This window comes from Oncorhynchus keta, chromosome 21, assembly GCF_023373465.1.
Source record: "Oncorhynchus keta strain PuntledgeMale-10-30-2019 chromosome 21, Oket_V2, whole genome shotgun sequence".
Classification (NCBI taxonomy): Eukaryota; Metazoa; Chordata; class Actinopteri; order Salmoniformes; family Salmonidae; genus Oncorhynchus; species Oncorhynchus keta.
In genome coordinates, this window is record NC_068441.1 from 9,095,749 (window position 1) to 9,116,184 (window position 20,436).

General features: G+C 45.4%; 1 protein-coding gene across 4 annotated transcripts in view; it reads left to right on the forward strand.

Moving 5' to 3' along the window:
• The window catches only part of LOC118400069 (E3 ubiquitin-protein ligase PDZRN3-B-like), a 125,952-nt gene that overhangs the window by 87,485 nt on the left and 18,031 nt on the right, over positions 1-20,436 (forward strand). Inside the window, exon 1 of one of the 4 annotated variants that reach the window (XM_035796476.2) lies at positions 12,106-12,432. The exons of the other annotated variants lie outside the window; for them this stretch is intronic. Within the exon in view, the coding sequence (XP_035652369.1) occupies positions 12,364-12,432 (69 nt within the window). The 5' untranslated portion in view covers positions 12,106-12,363. Of the gene's footprint in view, positions 1-12,105; positions 12,433-20,436 lie in introns of those variants that run through there. 4 annotated transcript variants of the gene reach the window in all.

The window sequence follows — 20,436 nt, forward strand, 5'->3', positions numbered from 1 at the left end:
TACTTTGTGAGTGATTGTTTCTGGGGCTGTGTTTGTTTCACCGCATGGTACTGTTTCTTCAGACGAAGAGGAGGAAATCAGCCGTGACAGTAGATCTGTTCTGTGTGCTATTTCTATGTTTCCCACTTTTTTGCGTCTTTCATCTCAGTTTTGTATACCAGCTTCAAACTGCTGAAAATATCATATGTTTTGTTATGGAAAATATATTTCATAGTGGTATAGATGGTACAATGATTCTCTACACTAGAATTTTAGAAACCAGGAAATGGTCGTATTCTACCCTCCCTTATCAGTCTGTAATGCCCCACTTCTGTCATGATGTCCCTATTACACATGAGGTGTGTAGAGCACCGGTGAATGACCCACAAAGCCCCACAGAAAATGACCCACTGCCATAGGAAAGGGAAAGCGTGTGATTACATGACCATAACATGGAGCCAGACAAATAAGCACACACGCATGCACTCAGGGGAAAGAGAGTGGGGTGCATAATGGTTGCTCTCTGCGGGTACACGAACACATCAACGTGCCCTTTTCACATTACTCCCTTGATTACCTTAATCCTGCCTCTAAACTAGGACCTGTCATCTGCATCAAGGGATCTGGGGGTCATAGGTCAAAGCGTCCCCGTGATCACTCTCTGCTCTCTTCCAAAATCACTGACTCCTCATTATACAACAGGACTCTCTCTCTCTACCCCCTCTCCTTCTCCCCCTTCCCCCTCCTACGCCCCCCTTTCACTGTCTCTCTCCCCCCTCTATCTCTCGTTCTCTCTCATCTTTGTCAATTAAAAATATATACAAGACCAGTCCCTCGTCTCTCCCTTTAATGGAGCCAACAAGTCCCCTTCACTGTGCCATAGCATTGTGTTCTGTAATGACAGCATTTGCGGAGCACTTCAGTGCAAAATGAAGTCGGAATTGGACGAAAACGTTAGTGCCAGGCTCTTTAAAACCCGACATATTTTTCTCCTATCCATTTGGAGAGAACAGGGGAAAGCATAGGCTAAATGTGTGGGCTTATTATTTTCAATCAAACACTTCTCTCTAAGGGTCTGTGGTGGAAATAGCACTCAGGGAATGACAGTTTTACTAATGACATGGGGCTCATGAAAGTGTACCGCACCTCAATGGGGAAAACTGCACTTTATGGCAATTTTACCATCCCCAACCTGAAGTGAAATGCTCTCTGAGATACAGGGGCTTGGAAATGGAATGGCTTCATCCAGCATCTTGTATTGATTTAAATACCATCTCTTGGTTTGTCCAAATCTCTGGAACACAACCAGCTAATGGTCACTCATTATGCGAAGGACTGAAAGACACATGGCAAAATTACTTCCTGTGAAAGACTGAATAGCAAAAATTAGCTGTGTTGTAAAAAGCATTAAGATTCATAAGTGTATGTGGGAAATTAACAAGGACATTGCAAGCATTCACCTGTTTCCTATTTGCATTTTTATTATGGATTATAAACCCCCCACACAGTATTTGCATACATTAACGATTGAATGCAAACATTATTGTTTAACAGTTCACCAGGGCATTAACAGGTGAGTCGTTACACATTGACAAACTAAGTGCATTAGCCTTCACTGTAAGTGAAAAGAGTTTTCAGTGTATTCAGTAATGACGTCTGTTGCAAATTCATTTCCCATTTCGACTAAAAAGATTAGTCGATTCCCTCTAAATGCAGTAACCTTTCTGTTATCTGGGGGATCAGGGGGAGAGGGAGGAAGTAGAGTCATGATAAATTGGACTTTGATACTCTGGGAGTTGCTTATTGAATTCACTTATCTGCCAAACGATGTTAGCATTGTGCTGAACAGATGTGTCAGGGCAGGTCCGGGCTTAGATAGAGGGTCCGGGACGGGGAGGAGAAGTGGAGAGACTGGATTAGATAGACCAGTCTGTTACTGTTTGTCCCAGAGCTCCGTTCTTACACCATGTGACTCACTGGGAAAGGATAACACGTAAAGTATCATACTTATTATAACAAGAAATGATGTAAAAGGTTTACTTAATAACCCTATGAAGTCTAGCCAGTGACAGTGTTACGGTGGAAGGTTTGTGTCCTGTTACTGTACAGTAGTTTAATCCAATGCATTATGGGGGAGGTATCAGTCGCGTGGCAAAACCAGATTGCCGTGGGTCGTCTTCAGAAAGCTCCGGGCTCACTTGATATACTTTTATTTCGATGCAACTGTGATGACTTCCCAGCCTCAGGGAAAGCTATGGCGAATAAAGCAATGACTTGTCTTTACGTGTGTGACTGCCCTGAAGATGACAAGGTTTAAGGATGAGCTTCTCTGCCTTCCAATGTTCTATTTGGTCCCAGATGCTTTTCCATTCTTCAAAACCAATATAGAAACTAGGATTTGACCAAGCAGGAACTGTCTGTACGTTGGTGTATGTTTGGTGGCGTGTTCAGCCTGTGTAGAGTACAGGCATCATTCATGGTGATGTTCAAATGTGTCTGTAGGTCAGGTATGACACATTTCAGTGTAAATCATATATTTGCCTTAACAGACTCGCCTGGATATATATAAAGGTTCAATAAAAAGACCTTAAAACAGTCTAAAGAGAAGGGACATCTACCTCACTTTGAAACTGCTCAGTGACTCAACAGGGAGGATGGGAAATCCCCTCTACTGCTAGCTAGGCCACACAGAGGTCACTGTCCGTCTGCTGGCTGAGTGACTAACAGGGAGAGGGGTCGTTAATTTAAAGATTTACTGACTGTCCCAGTCTTTGAGTTAGCCCAGTTAATGTTTCAATTTCATTAAATCTTGTGAAGTAACACAGACAAGCAGCTTTTGCACGTCGGAAAAAAAATATATATATATATATTGTTTCTCTACTTCGGCAGCAGTCCTCATTCGTCATTGTTGACTTGTTGGTCGTTAGCCGAACTCTCTGTCCTAGTATAGAAGCCTGTGATGTCACTGTCATGTCAGTTACTCACCTGTCGATGAGGTCACCCCTCAATCAGACCTTTCATTTGGGAGAGCACTGTAATGTAATGAGATGGACTCCTGAACATGGACCTGTCCAATAACTCTCCATCACAGCCCCTGAGACAGACAGACAGTCACCATGGGACACAGACCTGCCGATTCAGCCCCTCAGTGGTCCTGTCTCATTCCACACCCACGAGATTGAGCTCTGTCCACTCCACGACCTTGGCTGTAAACACAACGACGCAGCCAGGAATGCTGATGGGTCTGGGAATGAGCTTGTGACAGGAGTCAGTGTCCAGGCCAGAACTGAGAAGGAGAGAGTCCTTGTGGTTATGGAGGCTGCAAGGTGCTCCACTGCCCACCTAACTGTAGCAGTAGCACCGGGCCTCTATTCTGCTCATAGTACAGTAGAGGGGCAACGGGGATGAAATATGAACTCCTTGATTATCGCACCTGATAACTGTGTTGACAAGCTGCACGAGTTCCCTTCGGGAGGCATGTCGTGACATTTGCAAAATTAGCTGAAAATAGTGTTTTATGATACCTTGCTGAGGACAATCGACAGCCCGGCTTTCTATTTGTGGCAAAGGTTAGGTGGCGATTTTAGTGGCCCTATTATGGCCGTTAATTCTTGTGGGACCAGGGGTCTTGTGTTAGTTGGAGGGTTGGAGTCATATTGGATCTGTCAGCCCCCTGGCAGGGAGAATCCATTACATCTGTCATCACCACAAGCAATTTATTTACATTCAAATCCATCTTGATCCCCTGTGTGAACGCCCATCTCTCTCTCTCTCTGACAGTCTGCAGCTTATTGCCAAATCACTCCATTAGAAGGATCTTGGGGCCTTGTACTCTCCAGTGTGTGAACACTGTTTATTTTTTTTAAAGCTAACCAACTCTGAAACTGTTGGATTTGTTGTTTTCCTGTCTGGCAGTGAATGTGATATTTTCGTATCAAATATGGCATTTGGTGGTTTTGTCCTTTTTGTAGAGCGACTTTGTTTCATTTTCCCATATCCCACAAGATGGCAAATATAAAGGTAGACCCTGCTGAATACATAATGGAAGACAAACAGTGATATGGAGAGGAGCTGAGACTTAAACGCTATCTGTTGCTGTTTGGTTTTCTAACTCCTCTGGGAGTGGGAAGGTATCTCAGAAACATGTCTTTGGCTTTTTCACATTACAGTTGCTAAGGGATATGGCTTAGTTTGTGTACTCCATGAATGGAACCTAATTTATACGTTATATTTGTTAAGGCATATCTGGTTATTGATACAGTTATCATATGCAAGCCAACTAAACTACCGTACTGGACAGCGGTGGTCGCCAACCGGTCGATCTCCAAGGCATTCCTAGTCGATCACCAAACCTTTCTGTAAAAAACACAAACAACAACATTGACGTAGTCAACCTTGCGTTCCTATTTTTTGCATTTTTTTTTGCACTTGATTCAGCAGCCCTAGCACTGGGAAAGCAAAGTGTTCCCATTTTGAACCATTTCATGCGTGTGAAAGTAGAACTCTTACCCGGCAGGCCCAGAGAGCAAATCAAGTGCACCTATAGGCCTACCGCTGGCCAATCCGATAGCTCTCGAACGCACAGCGAAGTTGATACGGTGGGATTTCCAAACTTTTAAAACCATGGCTAGAGAGAGACTCAGCGAATACAGCGAAGAGCTGCTTTTTTTAAGAGTAAGTTCATGGCTAAGTTGTTATTCAGCACTGTCAAAGCTATAAAATGTGTGTTCTCCCTACTTCCACTCATGCTACAACCAGCACTGCAGCTGCAATGGAGTATAGCAAAGTGTTTCCATATGCTTGCGTTATTATTATTATTATTATTATTATTAGTGGCTTGTCTTTTTTAATATCGAGGAATATTTCACTTCTCTGGTCATAGAGTAACCACATGAATTGGTGCATGAGGCAGAAATAATGCAATGCGACTTACAGTTGAAATCGGAAGTTGACATACACTTAGGTTGACAAACTATAGTTTTGGCAAGTTGGTGAGGACATCTACTTTGTGCATGACACAATTCATTTTTCCAACAATTGTTTACAGACAGATTATTTCAATTAGATTCACTGTATCACAATTCCAGTGGGTCAGAAGTTTACATACACTAAGTTGACTGTGCCTTTAAACCGCTTGGACAATTCCAGAAAATTCTGCCATGGCTTTAGAAGCTTCTGATAGACTAATTGACATAATTTGAGTCAATTGGAGGTGTACCTGTGGATGTATTCCAAGGCCTACCTTCAGTGCCTCTTTGCTTGACATCATTGGAAAATCAAAACAAATCAGCCAAACCTCAAAAAAAAATTGTAGACCTCCACAAGTCTGGTTCATCCTTGGGAGCAATTTCCAAATGCCTGAAGGTACCACGTTCATCTGTACAAACAATAGTATGCAAGTATAAACACCATGGGACCACACAGCCATCGCATCGCTCAGGAAGGAGACTCGTTCTGTCTCCTGGAGATGAATGTACTTTGGTGCGAAAAGTGCAAATCAATCCCAGAACAACAGCAAAGGGCCTTGTGAAGATGCTGGAGGAAACAGGTACAAATGTATCTATATCCACAGTTAAACGAGTCCTATATCGATATAACCTGAAAGACCGCTCAGCAAGGAAGAAGCCACTGCTCCAAAATCACCATAAAAAAGCCAGGCTATGGTTTACAACTGCACATGGGGACAAAGATCATACTTTTTGGAGAAATGTCCTCTGGGCTGATGAAAGAAAAATACAACTGTTTGGCCATAATGACCATCGTTATGTTTGGAGGAAAAAGGGGGAGTCTTGCAAGCCGAAGAATACCATCCCAACCGTGAAGCAGGAGGGTGGCAGCATCATGTTGTGCACACAAAATAGATGGCATCATGAGGGAGGAAAATTATGTAGATATATTGAAACAACATCTCAAGACATCAGCGAGGAAGTTAAAGCTTGGTCGCAAATGGGTCTTCCTAATGGACAATGACCCCAAGCATACTTCCAAAGTTGTGGCAAAATTACTTAAGGACAACAAAGTCACGGTATTGGAGTGGCCAAAACAAGGCCCCGACCTCAATCCTATAGAAAATGTGTGGGCAGAACTGAAAAAGTGTGTGCGAGCAAGGAGGCCTACAAACCTGACTCAGTTACACCTGCTCTGTGAGGAGGAATGGGCCAAAGTTCACCCAACTTATTGTGGGAAGCTTGTGGAAGGCTACCTGAAACATTTGACCCAAGTTAAACAATTTAAAGGCAATGCTACCAAATACTAATTGAATGTATGTAAACTTCTGACCCACTGGGAATGTAATGAAAAAAATAAAAGCTGAAATAAATAATTTCACATTCTTAAAACAAAGTGGTAAATCCTAACTGACTCAAAACAGGGAATTGTTACAAGGATTAATTGTCAAGAATTGTGAAAACTGAGTTGAAATATAGTTGGCTAAGGTGTATGTAAACTTCCGACTTCAACTGTAAATTCTCTGCCATCAGCTGGAAGATTATGCCCCCGTTTCTTAGTGGTGGGAGGGAGGAGTGACGGTGAGCCTCGCTGCTGCTCCCTCCCTCAGACTGACCGTCAGATGTAGGCCATCAGTCCAGTAAAAAAAAGAAGCTGTGCCTCACGAGCAATAAAACAAATGATCAATTACCAGTGTGATCATATACCTACATGTTTTCAAGATAGTAAAAAAAACTCTGTCTAGCCATAATCAACAACTAACTTGACAGACCTTGAAGAGTTTAAAAATAATAATGTGCAAATATTGTACAATCCTGGTGTGCAAAGCTCTTAGACTTACCCAGAACGACTCACAGCTGTAATTGCTGCCAAAGGTGATTCTAACATGTATTTTCTAATAACGTAGATGGGTGAGAAAACCAATACATTTAATCCATTTTGAATTCTGGTTGTAACACAACAAAATGTGGAGTAAGTCAAAGGGTGTGAATACTTTTTCTGAAGGCACTGTAGCCTGTTGGAACAGCAGCAGGCTTCCAATTCAAAATCTATTCTGAATAGGCTACGGAAAGATGGAGTCTCCCGTCGGCATTCCCATGTCATTCCCAACAACTGGTATTAGGTCTAGAGCTAAGCTGTGTAAGTCTGTTTATTTTATCGGTTTATTTACTTGTCTGTTGACCAAATTCTTGAGATTAGAGGATTTTTATGTGGTGATTTTAGGACGGTAGATACAGTCAGCGATGGCCAACGATGATTGCTGTATGTGTGTTGTACACAGATATTTAAATAGATTTTGGTAGGCTATTTCAATAACTCAGGGCTAACACATTATGATAGCCTAATATATATATATATATACAGATTCACATTCAGGAAAGACATTTTGATCTCTGTGTACTATTGGAAAGAGCAGATTCGGAGGTTTCCAAATCAGCTACTTTTTCCAAACAACTCTTAAATGAGTGGATGAGCTCTGTTTTATAATCAAACTTTTTTTACAAAATGGCCGCAATTCCATGCTTTGCACAGTAACATAAGCCAAAAATTCACATAGTTTGAGTTGTTTAGGAACTAAACCCTTCTTATTTCAGGGTTCGGTCGGTATTTCACATATTTTCACACAGACCCAAGGTCCGTGGCCACCAAACAGGATCCGACCCAGATCCAAGGGTCAACTACAGAATTTTGGTCCCGACACAGATCCAAGGGTCAACTACAGAAATTTGGACCCGACCCAGATCCAAGGGTCAACTACAGAATTTTGGACCCGACCCAGGTTGGACCCATGAAGACCTCTACTCCACACACAGAATGAATCCAGTCAAATGACAGAAAGATGGCATCATCATCTCCCCTCTAATTAAACAGTTGTGGTGACTGTGATTCCTGGTGCTGGCCTCTGTTGGTGGGGGATCTGTGGATCACAGTCACCAGCAACGTGGAACTGACAGCTGTCTGATGAATTATGCACAGACTAGGGTTCCAGGACTGGACACACACACACACACACACACACACACACACACACACACACACATAGGCCTTAACGGCCTGGCTTTTTGGGGCAATATGCAGTGGCTACATCCATTTTTAGATGTATAGATGTATTAGTTGTACCAATTGATTCTTGAAGAATATAACTTAGAAATGCCTCAGGAGCTTAGTTCAACTGTCGTACCAAAATATAAGCTTCTTTTACTCCAATGTTTACAAACAAAAGTAAATGTAAACCAACACTGTAATAGTGTTGGTAGCCTCAAAACATGGTTCAAACTATACTTTTGATATCCTGGAAGTCCTTGCCTCCATAGCTCGGGGGGTAGTTATTGTTTCAACTGCTGATTTTCCCTTTGAGGAGGGAAACTTATTAAAGTAACCCCTCTTCTCACTCTTCCTCACCTTCCTTGTACTTCTTCTTCTCCTCCTGGTGTCCCCATTATTCATAAAGCCAGGGCCGAGCGGGGTAGTTCCTCCTTCTCACATATCCTCTACAGATTAAGGGGATGATGTGTAGAGCCCAGACCCCATGGCCAAAGTCAACTCAGGGGAGACGCCACTAATCTCTCCCCATCACGGGCCACACTGCTGTGGGAACCTGTGGGATTATGACGATCCCTCTCTCCTTTCGACTGCCACAGACTAGTCTCAGCCTGGTCAGGCATGCCTTGTCTGCACGGAGGTGACACTGAATACATCAGCCATTTATTCATTTAGATGTCTCTTATTCGCTATTCAGGTTATTCATCCAGGTTGCAAGACCAGTCGATTTGTCAGATAAAGAGACTGATAGCTTGACGTTTTCCAGCGCTGCGTGATAAAAAGCAGAGTTGTCATCTCCAATGAACCCAGTGGCATGGTGAAGAGACCCTGGTAGATCTACAGGGATGCTGCTGTGCCCTGCAGCAGAAACACTGTTAAAGCTCCGCAACAGATCAGCACTGAGACTGTAGAGGGGGTCAGCCATACACTGTTAACCCTGGTGCACCTGTAGTAAACCTTCAATTAGTGTGAGCTGAGTGGGTGTTTAAGCGGCTGTCAGCCTGGCGCTTGTAAATACATGCCACCTGTATCCGTGTGGCTCATAGTAGCATGGAGGTAACTTTCGCCTACAGCACATAGGCTGAGGGACACACCCAATCAGGGTAAGCCTCACACGTGAAAGAACTGCAGGAGATACTGTACATGCATATTATGTGATCCCTGGCCTCTCCAATCCAAATGTATCCTGAGAGAGAGCCTTGCAGGGAACAAGTAAGAGATAGACAGATAATGAGGGAATGTGTGGAAGACCGAGGGACTCCGAACCCGGACCCATCGCAGGCAAGCAGCAGCGCTCCTCTGCTGATCCCTCTTTTTCCGTAAAAACACAACTGTTAAACTGGCCCCAGTGGGACCCCAGCAGAGCGGAGCGCTACAGAGACACCATGAATATGAATGACCCAGTCAAGCATGGAGCTACACAGCACAAGGGACCCACACTTTTGAAGACCCCATAGCTAGTGAGGGAGGGGACTTGGGTAACCTCTGCCCCCTTCCTCTATCCAACCCCCCCCCCAATGTTTACAGTGACAAGCCACATGAATTCATTACCTTTTGGTCCTACTTGTTACTGGTTCCTGTGTCGAGGCAGGAGCCACTAATGACTGGGGCTTGGTGTTGGACTCCTCTCCAGAGCCTACATATCAAGACGCTGTTTGAAGCCTGTTTAACCCCCAAAAAGGGCTCATGTTTAGCGTCACCATGCACAGTGGGGGGTATACTATTGTCACAGCAACTGTAAATTAATTGCTCATTTGATTAATGCAGTGCTCTGACGTGGCTATTATTTCCATTGTCACAATCCCTTGTGGAAAAAAATATGAATGACATAAAAATCAAGTCTACGTGCTCCTTTTGTCCCATCCATATTGTTTCTATGTCAGTCTATGTGGTTCATCCTCCAGAGTGAATAGCCCTGGATAGGGGACTGGGGTTTCAGCGCCGCTGCCCATCAACCTCTGGAACCCTAGACGCTCGCAACTCTGACTCTAATCATCACCTTCAAAGACAGCCCAAAAAACGACTTGTTCAGTCTGGCTTTCCCCTCGGTTTAGGTTAGCTCTTAATCGCTAGCTTAGTTTATTCGGATCCCCATTAGCAGCTACTCTACTCTTCCTGGGGTCCACAGCTTAAGCTAAGTAGCTTTCATTGCTGTTTTTCCTTTGTCTTATCCTTGTTTTGTTTTTGACTCTCTTGCTGCACAGTGTCCTTGGGTTTCTAGAACGGAGCTTTGAATCCCATGCATTATCATTGACTACACCGAGTATCCACCCTCGTAAAGCCTGTTTATCAGCACACTGACCACTGGGACTATACAAGCTGTTGGACTCCACACAATAAGACTCATTATAACAACAGTTTGCCCTTGGCAGGTTTTCCGTATAATAAGACTCTGTCAGCTCTGTCATATTATCATATAGTTTCCGTTGTTAATGTGTGCTGCCCAAAAGTGTTGGGATTTATTATTAAGAGAATATCCATAGACAGTCCCCAAGCGGTTAAATCTCTGCAGATGGATAAGGAGCCTGGCTGGATCATATAGAATGAGAACTGGATGGGGTTTTGCCTTTCTCTGAAGGAGGATCCCATTGGTGGAGCAGGCCTGGGAGGCAGCGGTGAGGGAAGCAGATGGGGTTAGGGATAGGGAAGCAGCGTCGACAGACAGATAGGGATCAGTGGAAACGTCTGGCCTGAGGAAACGCTGTGCTCATGTACCACTATCAACACCAGCCACCACCCAGGGACCCAACCAGCCATGTGATGTAGACAGGTATGGATCTATAGCCAAAAAATGTTTTATGAATGAGAGCAGAGCAGACACGGGTTATGGGACGGGGCCCCGTTGACCAGTGTCTGAAATAATATTTCCTTTCGTGATAACCCCCACGTCTGACAGACGCAGGAATGACGGCCCTGTGTAAGTAAGAGCAGGGGTAAGTGTCAAGAATAAGTAGATGACTGTGATGTTCTGGTTCACATATCACATCATCTGTCACTTCATCACATCATTTGCCTTGATGTGTTATTAACCTTTGGCAGTGTACTGACGTGAGCATAGCGGTGCCATTTTCCCAGCACTCCCAGGCACAGGCCTGGATGATCTCTGACTGCCAAGTGACATCAGGCTGGATGGGCCCATGTGTCACTAATTGCGTGAGCAGAGCAGGGAAGGACAGGAGGAGGGGCTACGGCAGCGCTGCTCAGACAGGGGCATTCTGTTTCTGGGAGGTCCGTGCCACCCCTCATTGTCGAAATGAACAAGGCTACCCGGCACCCCACTATCTAACTCTAATTGGCATTACGGCTTGGTTGGCTGCGTGGCACCAGAGCGGGCACCAGAGCCCATGCCAGGTCTGCCACACTGGAGACGTAGCCTTTGTCAGCTCAGGCGATGGAAAGGGTAGCCTGTGACTTAGGATGGGGACGCCACCGAGGACCCAGAGAATGGAATGTCACTTGCCATCAGTTGCTCCATTGGCTGAAGCTTTAGGAAGCTAGTTTTAGGAAGCTAGGGTAAACATGTCATCTCCTTTTGTTGGACTGTTTGTTTGGCTGTCGGCCCACCCATTAAGATAATTAAATGGGAAAGAATAATTCAGCTTTATCCTGAGAAAGCATATGACAAAGGTCATGGTGGGGGGGGGAAATGATTGAACCGGGGACATGAAAAATTCCCTCTATGTCTCCTTTGTTTTATCTCAACCTCTTTCATAGAGCGTTTCTGTGGACTTTGTGTCGAATCCAACATTGGAGATGGATGCCTCTTTGTGGCTCTGTGCACATGGGACCCCGGTCATTGTCACCGCACTGAATGATTCAGATGTAATGTCTGGAAGGGTTAAGACTGACGAGCTCTCCTGGCCCCAGGAGAGGAAGTCATGTTTGTTTGCAGCGACTACAAAAAGCCTCCATGTCACTCACTTTGTCCTCGACACAATAGATGTAATGATTGTTAATTAATGAAACTTCAGCTGGCATAGTCTGTGGTCACCCCCACTCCTCCCCCTTTTACCCCCCCAGTCGTATTGGGGCAGTACCTCATGAATATTCAGTGAGTGGCTGCTTAATTTGCACGAGGGTGTGTGTGTGTATATATAGGCTGAGAACAGAGCGGAAGAGCCTCAGAGAGTGGGGGAGTGTGTGTGCGAGTTAGTGTGAGACCGACTGAGAGCAGAGCGTGCTTACTCCTACTCAGACACACATTCACAGACACACGTGCACGGCTGGCTGCGCAGCCTTCATATAAATCCTGCCAGCTAAACCTATTTCCTTGGAGAGTGGGAGACAGAGCAGACTGGTCAGTGGCTCATCAGCTCCATGTGAGCCAGTAGCCCAGAGAGAGACAACCTGCCTGGCTGACTGGAGGGGAAGACTGGATGGTGAGATTCCTCCACCATGGGATGCAGCCTCTGTACCCTGCAGAAGCCTGAGGAGCAATACAAACTACTCTATGAGGTCTGCCAGGTACTGTAACCACTTCTGCCTTCTCCTGAACGGCTGAACTTTTCAGGGCTGTTAAATCACCGCAATAACATCTGCTAAACACGTGTATGTGACACATACAATTTGATTTGATACGGGAAGTCGACTCAGAAAGTGTAGAGGTTCTGCAAAGGGACGTAGGATGCAGACGTTTCGTTGTCTACTGCTATGTAAATGCTTTACATCTGTGATCGAACTGATTTCTTCACTTGCTGGGATATTTCTGTTTGTGGTTGTAAGTGTTTCTCTGGTGTTGTATATTTTGGTTTCTTTGCGTTTGTAGTTTGGTGTTTTTTTTCTTTGCATTTGCTTCTCTGCTGGTTTCATCCCAGTGTGTTTAGGGCAGGTTGACTAACAGGGTGGGAGTAGAGTGTTGTTGCTGCCTGGCTGGATAGTGTGAACTCTGCGTGCGGGGTCAGGGAGCGGTGATGAGGAGGTGTAGTTAAAGGAGGGCTGATGATGAAGTTGACAGCTCTCTGAATGTGTCTGTTAGTGTGTGCTGATCACAACCCACCTCCTCATTGTCAACAGACCGCTGACTCAGCCACTTCTGACTTTAACCCCTGGTTGACTCGCACTTTAGGTTTATGTTTAACACTATCATGCGCAGTCGGCACATTTTCTCCTGAGATAATAGACAAGAGGTGTCGTATAGGTGTTTGATTCATTCAAATGTGGTTTTTTGTTGTTTTGAACCAAGTTTATTTACTTGTCCCAGTGTTTATATATTTAGCAGCCTTTAATTTGAATGAAAAAGTTCAAGCCTACAGAAAATAAATGTATTAGTACCCATCAATCACACAGGGATTTCCTGTTGTAGGATGAAAGGCACTTCTGATTCAGTGTATATATTTTCCAACATTAAAAAAGATCACTTGGACATTGTACAGCCTGGGATAAAACCAGGAATAAAGGGGAATGGTAGAGTGGGGAACCATATGGCTCGTCAAAGTCCAGTCGGTCGATGACATCCCTTCTGTCCTCAGATGAACCTACTATGCTAATTAACAGTAGTTACTCTGTCTCGACGGGCGAGAAGAGCTTCATTTATTACACGTTGATCGAGCCAGCAGTGAGGGACTATAATTCAGTTGACTGTCATTTTAAAATGTTTGTTATGACGGGAAAGAGAATGAATGGGGATGACAGCCCTAGTCATAGACTGTTCCCTCTGCTACCGCACGGCAAGCGGTACCGGAGCGCCAAGTCCAGGTCCAAGAGGCTTCTAAACAGCACCTACCCCCAAGTCATAAGACTCCTGAACATCTAATCAAATGGCTACCTGGACAGTTTGCACCCCCCCTTACACTGCTGCTACTCTCTGTTATTATCTATGCATAAGTCACTTTAATAACTCTACCTACATGTATATATTACCTCAATTACCTCGACTAACCGGTGCCCCCGCACATTGACTCTGTACCGGTACCCCCTGTATATAAGCCTATTGTTATTTTACTGCTGCTCTTTAATTATTTGTTACTTTATTTCTTATTTTTTGGGGAGTATTATTCTTAAAACTACGTCGTTGGTTAAGGGCTCGTGAGTAAGCGTCTCACTGTAAGGTCTACCACCCCTGTTGTGTTCAGCACATCTGACAAATACAATTTGATTTGATTTGACAGACATTGGGGGTGGCAGCGTAGCCTAGTGGTTAGAGCGTTTGACTAGTAACTAGGTTGTGAGTTCAAATCCCCGAGCTGACAAGGTACAAATCTGTCGTTCTGCCCCTGAACAGGCAGTTAACCCACTGTTCCCAGGCCGACATTGAAAATAAGAATGTGTTCTTAACTGACTTGCCTGGTTAAATAAAGGTAAAATAAAAAATAAAATAATTCAGCATGTAGTTTGATTTCTGTCCAGAAGGGGTGCTTTAGATCAAACACATGACCATTCCCTGTAGTCAAAGCATGCTTTTCCCCAGTCTTTCTTCACGTACAGTAGGCCTACTATAGTCATCTAAAAGCAGGTGTGCACTATCACTGAACATGTACTAATAAGAACACAGCTGGACAGTGTGTCAGCAGACAAAGCTTAAGCTCCAAGTGTCTCACTCTGACAGGCTGGTTTTTAGTCTTGTGAGCAGAAACAAAGGACTGTTTTCTAGCTTTTCGTTTTTCTCCATGTTGTTTTGAGGAAGAGTGTTGTTAGCGTATTACCGTCAATGACAAGCCCGTTTAGTGAGACAGGTGTCGCAGGCTGTGTGTTGGCTGGTTTAGATTAAGCTACTGTACGAACAAGCGCTGTATGCATCTTCCTCATTATTCCCCAAAAAGATGTTCTGTTCCGTCCCATTAGCGAGAGATGACAGTATTAGGTCTGCAAATCACCCTGCTTTGATCATTCCAGGTCTGCTTCAGAATGACTAAAAGGCAGGAAAGGGGTATGTTTTTGTGATGCTAAGTGGATTCTGGGTTTTGGTAAATCAAACAGCTGATGTGAAAGCCCCCTCTCCTGTATTTACCCCCCTTAAAAAAGAACATGGTACTATAGAAGGGCAATCCCTTTGTTCCTCTCCCTATTAAGCCACAGCCAGGCTGTTATTCTGCCTGTCAATTACTGTTGATTGGCAGGCTGTTAGCTGGCGGAATCCTACTGTTTCTCTTATGGCACCCTCCCTCCGCCTTGCCCATTACTCCTACCAGGAGGGAGAGCCACCTGAACAGACTGAGCCAGGCAGAGTAGACACGGCTGCTCTGTGTTTCCCATCAAACCCTATTCATCACTGGTAGCTAACCTCGGACAAGCCCATTCAGCAACCCTTCCTTCCTCCCCGATCACATAGATCACGCGATTCAACTTGATACATCTTTTTGTATTGATGCACCTTGACTTTGAATGATAAAACACTAAAGAACGATGTTATCCGTCTTGGTTTCTCCGAGCCACTCTGTTGGCTGAAAGATGAAGCATTATCTCAATGTGACATTGCCAGAAAGGGAAAAGCTTAGCAATTTGATTAACCTTGCACATTAAAACCGTTTTTCTCTGTCTGCGGGCAGTAGAAGAGTGGACATTGCTCCCGTCCAGTTTGTGTGGCTCAATTTCTGGCAGCCATCAGCTGATGGTGAGAGAGCAGAGCTGTTCTCATTAAGGGTCCAGAGCCTGTTAGCCATGCCGTCAGCCACTCCACCAGCTCTAATTGGGAACATAATGAAGATCTTGGTGACGTCTGTGGCCGCAGGAACGGTGGCTCATAAACCATGGAAGTGTTGTTGTGCAGATTTATTTTGGTCACTCACTCACTGTCCTGAAGAGTGTGCCTTTGGCCAGGGTTGAGGTGAGGTCACTTCCTGTCACGACAGAACTTGTACTGTGACAGGGAGGGTGGCCCAGGCATCCAATGAACAGGGTGAACAAAATGTCGAAAATAAAAGTGAATCTGCCGGCATGCCTTTAGGAGAAAAAAAGAATACAATATCACAACATCCTGTCGTGGTTTGTTTCATTGTCACGCTCTTGTGTTAAGTTGGGTGTGGGTGAACATTCCCACTGCCAGTTTCTCCACCATCCTCATGCGTGGATTAGACCGCTTTTAGCCTTTGTGTGTGTGTGTGTGTGTGTGTGTGTGTGTGTGTGTGTGTGTGTGTGTGTGTGTGTGTGTGTGTGTGTGTGTGTGTGTGTGTGTGTGTGTGTGTGTGTGTGTGTGTGTGTGTGTGTGTGTGTGTGTGTGTGTGTGTGTGTGTGTGTGTGTGTGCATGCAGGCGTGCATCTGTCTGTCTGCGCTCTGCACGCTTGCCCAAGTTCTCGCAAGGCGTGTGCCGACAGTGCCATGTGGCCACCTCATGGGAGAGTTCAAAAGGGTAGGTTTGTGTTTGCCCGCACGCGTGTTAAATGAATCCAATGCGGCTGGGACTATGCTTGTATACAGAAATCAGGGTAGATCAAGGAGGTCTGTCTGTGTCAGTGAGCCCTGAGATGGGATACACACAGATCCTCTTGATCAAGCTGCCTGGCCCACTGCCCACACCACTCTACCCTCACACACACACACACAGCTCCCTAAGGGTTTAATGATGAACAACACTCAATGCTGCTCTCTGTACATCTCACCGTTTACACACACCCGCTGCTCCCAGACAGGGAAAACATTGCTGTTATGGATACGAGTCTCCTATCTAGTGAGTGTGTTATCTCTAATAAGAATTGCATTTCAACAGGTATCCTTGCTGAATCAGCAATAGCTGGTTGCCGTGACGGTCATTGTTGGTTGCCGTGACGGTCATTGTTGGTTGCCGTGGCGGTCATTGTTGGTTGCCGTGGCGGTCATTGTTGGTTGCCGTGAGAATCGGTCATTGCCTTCTTCTGCACAGTTGGTAGAGCATGGCGCTCATTGGGTTGGTTGCCGTGGACCACCCATACGTCATTGCACACATGACTGGTGTGCCAAAATGAGAATATTATATTATATTAATTAAGATTTCAATCAAGATACCCTTTGAAATGCCACTGTTAAGGAATGAGTATTAGTAAGCAGCGTGAAAGGCGTCCTGGAGGCAGAAGAAGTCCAGATAATTAAGGGCTTTGAGTAGGGCAGGTTAGGTGCAGTAGGGAGGGAGGAGGGACTGTCTCAGTCCCCTCTACAGAAACTTGACCCCTGGAACAGGCCTGAACCCCAAGCTCACTCTTCAAAGGTAAGCGCCGCGCAGAGATGCAAGCTCAGCTGCTTTTGTCAGGGCACTGATGGTTGGGCCGCTTGAAACTCTGTGTGACAGTCCTGTCTGACCCACGGCTCCTAATCTCTCCACAAGTGGCCTGTAATAGCCGCGGCGCCGGTCTGTGTCTTGTATAAGACCCTGGGCTTAATGAGAGCTTCAACACAAGCCCCCCCCCCCATTTAAGCTCCGATCCAGACTGGAGTTGGCCTCAACAACGTTGTCACTGCTGCTTTACTGTGCCGTCGTTTACAGTGCTCGTTATAGAGGGACAGTTTGGGGGTAAAGAAAGAGATTGATACATTTGTGATCGGAGCTTGGAGATACTATTGAACCCGTTATTTGCTAGCAAGATTTTTCACTTCAAAGTATTCTGATATTCATCAAATGTTCATGAAACTGGCCAAAGACATTTTAAGCATGACGTCTTCCTTCAGCCTGACGGAAGAGAATGAGATGAAAATATTTGTCCACCGTGGCCCCAACCCCCCACTGTCAGGACCCCTGTCATTAAAGCATCATGACATGTGGAGCTCCTGGACGGCTCTCCCCCTCTCCTGGTAATGAGGCTTGACAGAGGCGGGGTGGGCAGACAAAGCAGGCTGCGCTGAGGAGCCCACTACACTGTTTAATAAGAGGCAGGTTCACCCTGGTGCGCCTCCACATCTGTTCAACACTGGAGCAGGTGGCTAGCAGCCACTGGGGGGAGTGCTCCTCCTCTCACCAGCCCCCGTCCCTCCTATCCTCCATCCCCCTGTCCCCCATCCCTCCTTCCTCAGGCCGAGGACGGCACTGAGGAGCACAGACACCATATGTAGACACAGCAACACAGACGCTATATGTAGACACACGCAACAAACACATTCTGAAAGAAGTTATGCAATGCACAAAACACAAAGGGAGAATCACTGACACTCCACAGAAGAGGGATACGATATAAGTACATGGATGTGCACCCATTGTTCTGATACACAGTGGCCGTGTCCGAATACCCGTACTAGTGTACTACATGCTGTACTTAAACGACATACTCGGCATTTCGGCATTCGATCTAGTAGAATTCACTGGTCATTTCCGTGTTTGACAGCAGCTGATCATCAGATACGTTGCAGTGATGTGCCCAAATGAACATGTGACGGGTGTCAACACAATCGAGCATTAGATGCCGCCTTTGGATTACTGGGCACCTGCTCGTCGAACATCTCATTCGAAAATCATTGTTGGTCCCCCCCCCTTTGCTGCTATAACAGACTCCACTCTTCTGGGAAGTCTTTCCACTAGATGTTGGAACATTGCTGCGGGGACATGCTTCCATTCCGCCACAAGAACATTAGTGAGGTCGGGCACTGATGTTGGGCGATTAGGCCTGGCTTGCAGTCGGCATTCCAATTCATCCCAAAAATGTTTGATGGGGTTGAGGTCAGGGCTCTGTGCAGGCCAGTCCTGTTATTCCACATCGATCTCGACAAACCAGTTCTGTATGGACCTCGCTTTGTGCAAGAGGACATTGCCATAATGAAACAAGAATGGGCCTTCCCCAAACTGTTGCCACAAAGTTGGAAGTACAGAATCATCTAGAATGTCATTATATGCTGTCGCGTTAAGATTTCCCTTCACTGGATTTAAGGGGCCTAGCCCGAACCATGAAAAAAATCCCCAGACCATTATTCTTCCTCCACCACTATGCATTGGGGCAGGTAGCGTTCTCCTGGCATCCGCCAAACCCAGATTTGTCCGTCAGAATGCAAGATGGTGAAGCATGGTTCTCCACTCTCGAGAACGCGTTTCCACTGCTCCAGAGACCAATGCGACGAGCTTTACACCACTCTAGCCGACGCTTGGCATTGCGCATTGTGATCTTAGGCTTGTGTACGGTTGCTCGGCCATGGAAACCCATTTCAGCCCCCGACGAAGAGTTATTGTGCCGACTTTGCTTCCAGAGGCAGTTTGGAACTCAGTAAAGAGTGTTGCAGCCGAGGACAGGCGATTTTTGCACGCTACGTGCTTCAGCACCCTGCGGTCCCGTTCTGTGAACCTGTGTGGCGTACCACTTCGCGGCTGAGACGTTGTGGCTCCAAGACGTATCTACTTCACAATAACAGCACTTACAGTTGACCAGGGCAGCTTTAGCAGGGCAGACATTTGACGAAGTGAGTTGTTAGAAAGGTGGCGTCCTATGACACTGCGTCACATCGAAGGTCATTGAGCTCTTCAGTAAAGCCATTCTACTGCCAATGTTGTGTTATGGAGATTGCATGGCCGTGTGCCTGATTTTATACACATGTCAGCAATGGGTTTGGCTTAAATAGCCAAATACACTCATTTGAATGAGTTCCACATACTGTTGTGTGTGTGTGTGTGTGTATATAGTGTTTATTTTTTTGTTGAAATTTCACATACTATAAAACTACATTTTTTTTTTTCGCAAACTATTTAGTACGCTAGTATGGTTATTTGGATATGGGCCAGTATCACAGAAATCCCACTATGGTGTACTTGTTCAGTAGCTGGCTACTTTTTGAGTGGTTATTGTAAAGCATTATTCTTCACTTAGCCAGGAGTGACATGAGTTGGTCTCTGGCCCCATTCTACCAGGCAGATGGAAATACAACACTGAAGGTTATACCAATGACACAAAGATTATTACATTTGCCACAAACATCCGTCAGATTCCTGAAATAGAAAGACATCATCATTTGGACCCATATGGATATGGGGGTCAGATGTTACTGTGTGGGAGGACGGGCGGACAGGTGGGACGGTTCCTTTTATGAGGACATGATATTCCCTCTATCATGTGTGCATGCTATTTTCGGATATAAATTCAGCAAAGAAAGAAACTCTCAGTTTCAACTGCGTTTATTTTCAGCAAACTTAACGTGTACATTTTTGTATGAACATAAGATTCAACAACTGAGACATAAACTGAACAAGTTCCACAGGCATGTGACGAACAGAAATGGACTAATGTGTCCCTGAACAAATGGGGGGGTCGAAATCAAAAATAACAATCAGTATCTGGTGTGGCCACCAGCTGCATTAAGTACTGCAGTGCATTTCCTCCTCATGGACTGCACCAGATTTGCCAGTTCTTATTGTGAGACGTTACCCCACTCTTCCACCATGGCACCTGCACGTTCCTAGACATTTCTGGGGGGAATGGCCCTAGCACTCACTCTCCGATTAAACATGTCCCAGACGTGCTCAATGGGATTGAGATCCGGGCTTTTCGCTGTCCATGGCAGAACACTGACATTCCTGTCTTGCAGGAAATCACTCACAGAATGAGCAGTATGGCTGGTGGCACTGTCATGCTGGAGGGTCATGTCAG